General features: G+C 51.6%; 1 protein-coding gene across 1 annotated transcript in view; it reads right to left on the reverse strand.

The window, feature by feature from the left end:
* The window catches only part of nox5 (NADPH oxidase, EF-hand calcium binding domain 5), a 23,910-nt gene that overhangs the window by 14,100 nt on the left and 7,345 nt on the right, over positions 1–2,465 (reverse strand). Inside the window, exons 5-9 of the mRNA XM_013913839.1 lie at positions 2,083–2,320; positions 956–1,109; positions 701–873; positions 444–626; positions 231–363 (exon numbers count right to left, since the gene is read on the reverse strand). Of these exons, the coding sequence (XP_013769293.1) occupies positions 231–363; positions 444–626; positions 701–873; positions 956–1,109; positions 2,083–2,320 (881 nt within the window). The remainder of the gene's footprint in view (positions 1–230; positions 364–443; positions 627–700; positions 874–955; positions 1,110–2,082; positions 2,321–2,465) is intronic.

The raw sequence follows: 2,465 nt of genomic DNA on the forward strand, positions 1-2,465 counted from the left end.
ACTGGTGGACAGAACCAAAGAGCGTGGATATAATTGTCTGGTGTATTGCCTTGACAGTGTGAGCAGGTGGAATCTGCGGGTTTTTTTTACTAGAAATGTTACCTCATGTGTAACGTAGAGCTCAGACTCCACTGCAGTCCAGCGGACAGAAAGCCCTGAGAGCGCATCCAAAAGTCTGGGACCGGCTGAACCTATGAGGACTGTTTCAGTGCTGAGAGTGTGAGGTGTACCTGACTGCTCGGGAGCGCTGCTGATGGTGAACGGGTGCCACTCATATTTGGCGATCACTGGGATGTTGATGAAGACATAATCTCCAGGTTTGAACTGGAAGAACTGGGGACGCTTGATCACGAGATGAGTCACCTGACAGACAAAAAACACCATCAGACATCGGTGGACCTCGGGCACCGATCGGGGCGCCGGGCTCGCTTTGTGTTCGGCACCTTGGAAGGCAGCAGGTTGACCTCCACGATGTAGAGGCCTCCCATATGGGACACGGCAATCCCCACGATCTTCTCCAGCACAAACACCAGACCTGGAACCACGAACCACTTCCAGAAGTTTGCACAGTGAATGATCAGCAGGATCCAAACCCACACATAGGACAGGTGAGACCAGTAAAAGACCTGCGGAGGAAACGGCGGTCAGCATCTCGCGGCAGGAAGCAGACCACGCACACAGAGAAAACCGTGTCTATTACCTCGAAGTGTCCGCTGCGGCGCACGAACGTGCTGGAGCAGAGCACCATGAGGCAGATCAGCACCTGCAGGACGACTCCAGTCAGCGAGGCTGTCCCCTTCACCCAGCCAATCCCAGGGCGGGTGGTCAGCAGGTACTCCCACAGGCTGTACTCACCGCTCTCCGTCATCTGGACTGAGACAAACAGCACCGGGACGCCAGTCTACACCTGTTTACACCTGTATACACCTGTGTGCTTGTGGGTGTGTGCTTATACCGAAGTTAAAGGCGTGTGCGGCGGTGTGCACCAGCGTGAATCCGAGGATGGCGCAGCCCACAATCTGGTGCAGCAGGATGTTCTGATCCAGAGGAAACACCCTCACCACCCACGTGGCCCTGAGCCAGGTCAAACAGCGCCGCAGCATCAGCACCTGGAAACGAAGACGCCACCACAACACGCGTGTGCTGAGATTTCAGCTGGACTTACGCTCATACTGTCATGTGACACCACTCTGAATCACAGGATGGTGCAGCGGGTCCAAGCTCAGTGATGCAGCTTACGTGCTGATCTGACTCCTGGGTGTTTCCTCTTTCCTGGCTTTATCTGAGTTTGCAGGCAGCTCTGATTTGAATCAGCACATGTGTGATTTGTTTTCAGCTGCACTGCACAAGATAAATAGAGAAGGAAACGTCTGTGCTGCCCTCTGCTGGACACTAAGACACAGCACAGCCCCCTCTCTGCTGATTCCTTTCCTTTGTGTGAAAGTACTCAGATGTGGTGCAATGATTATTGCCTCACAGGTTTAGCTGGGTTAACTGGTGGCTTCATTCTGCTGGGTGATCATGAGTTTAATGACTGTGATAAATACTGTGGTTGGTACAGACAGCACCCACATAAACAGGAGCAGCTGCACGTTTGTTACTTTATTGCTTTTGTTGCTTTTTTGTGTAGACAGAAAAAATCAGTCAGCGTAAAATTACTGTTTTATATCCACAATCAGTTTAGTTCTCCTCTGATACAGCTCTGATAGGTTTAGGTATCATCTGCTGTGAGTAGTGCATCAAATTTAAAAACCTTTTCATGATTGTTATGTGTAGAAATGTGGCGCCATGTGGTGCTGGCATTAGAACTGGTTTCACTGCTTCCAACTGGTCCAGACTGGACCCGATGGTGGCTATGTCAGGGGTTAATGCAGCAAAGACGGCCTTTTAGATGTTCCACTTATGCAGCCCACATCGCATGTCCACCATAGTGTGGATGGAACATGATGCTAATGGAAATGCAGGCTGAAGCCGAAAAGGCACGGTGGGAGAACCGGCTCTCGACCGGAAGCCATTTCTTGCACCGGCACCACGATGGAGGGAAAGAGGCACAGACACGTAAGGATGCAGTTTGTGTCATACCATGACGAAGGTGCAGTTAAAGTTGAGGCACTGGCCGCAGCCTTTGGCCACCATGAACCAAGGCCCACCGTAGCTGTGGCGCAACATGGCGACGATGAACAGCAGCAGATTAAGGAGGGAGTACACAGCCAGGAACAGCAGCTTCCGGCTGTTGTTCTGCCAGTAGGCCCGGGTCAGGTAGCGAGGGGTCTGACGCTTCTTCTGGTCGAGATCAGGAGGCTTCAGCCAGTTAGCAGCGCTGAGGGGAAGATGAAAAACAGAACAGGTGTATTAGCAGGTCTGAAGGTTTACAGGTGTATTAGCAGATCTGCAGGTTTACAGGTGTATTAGCAGGTCTGCAGGTTTACAGGTGTATTAGCAGATCTGCAGGTTTACAGGTGTAT

This window comes from Pundamilia nyererei, unplaced genomic scaffold (assembly GCF_000239375.1).
Source record: "Pundamilia nyererei isolate P.nyererei 1_Seehausen unplaced genomic scaffold, PunNye1.0 scaffold00154, whole genome shotgun sequence".
Classification (NCBI taxonomy): Eukaryota; Metazoa; Chordata; class Actinopteri; order Cichliformes; family Cichlidae; genus Pundamilia; species Pundamilia nyererei.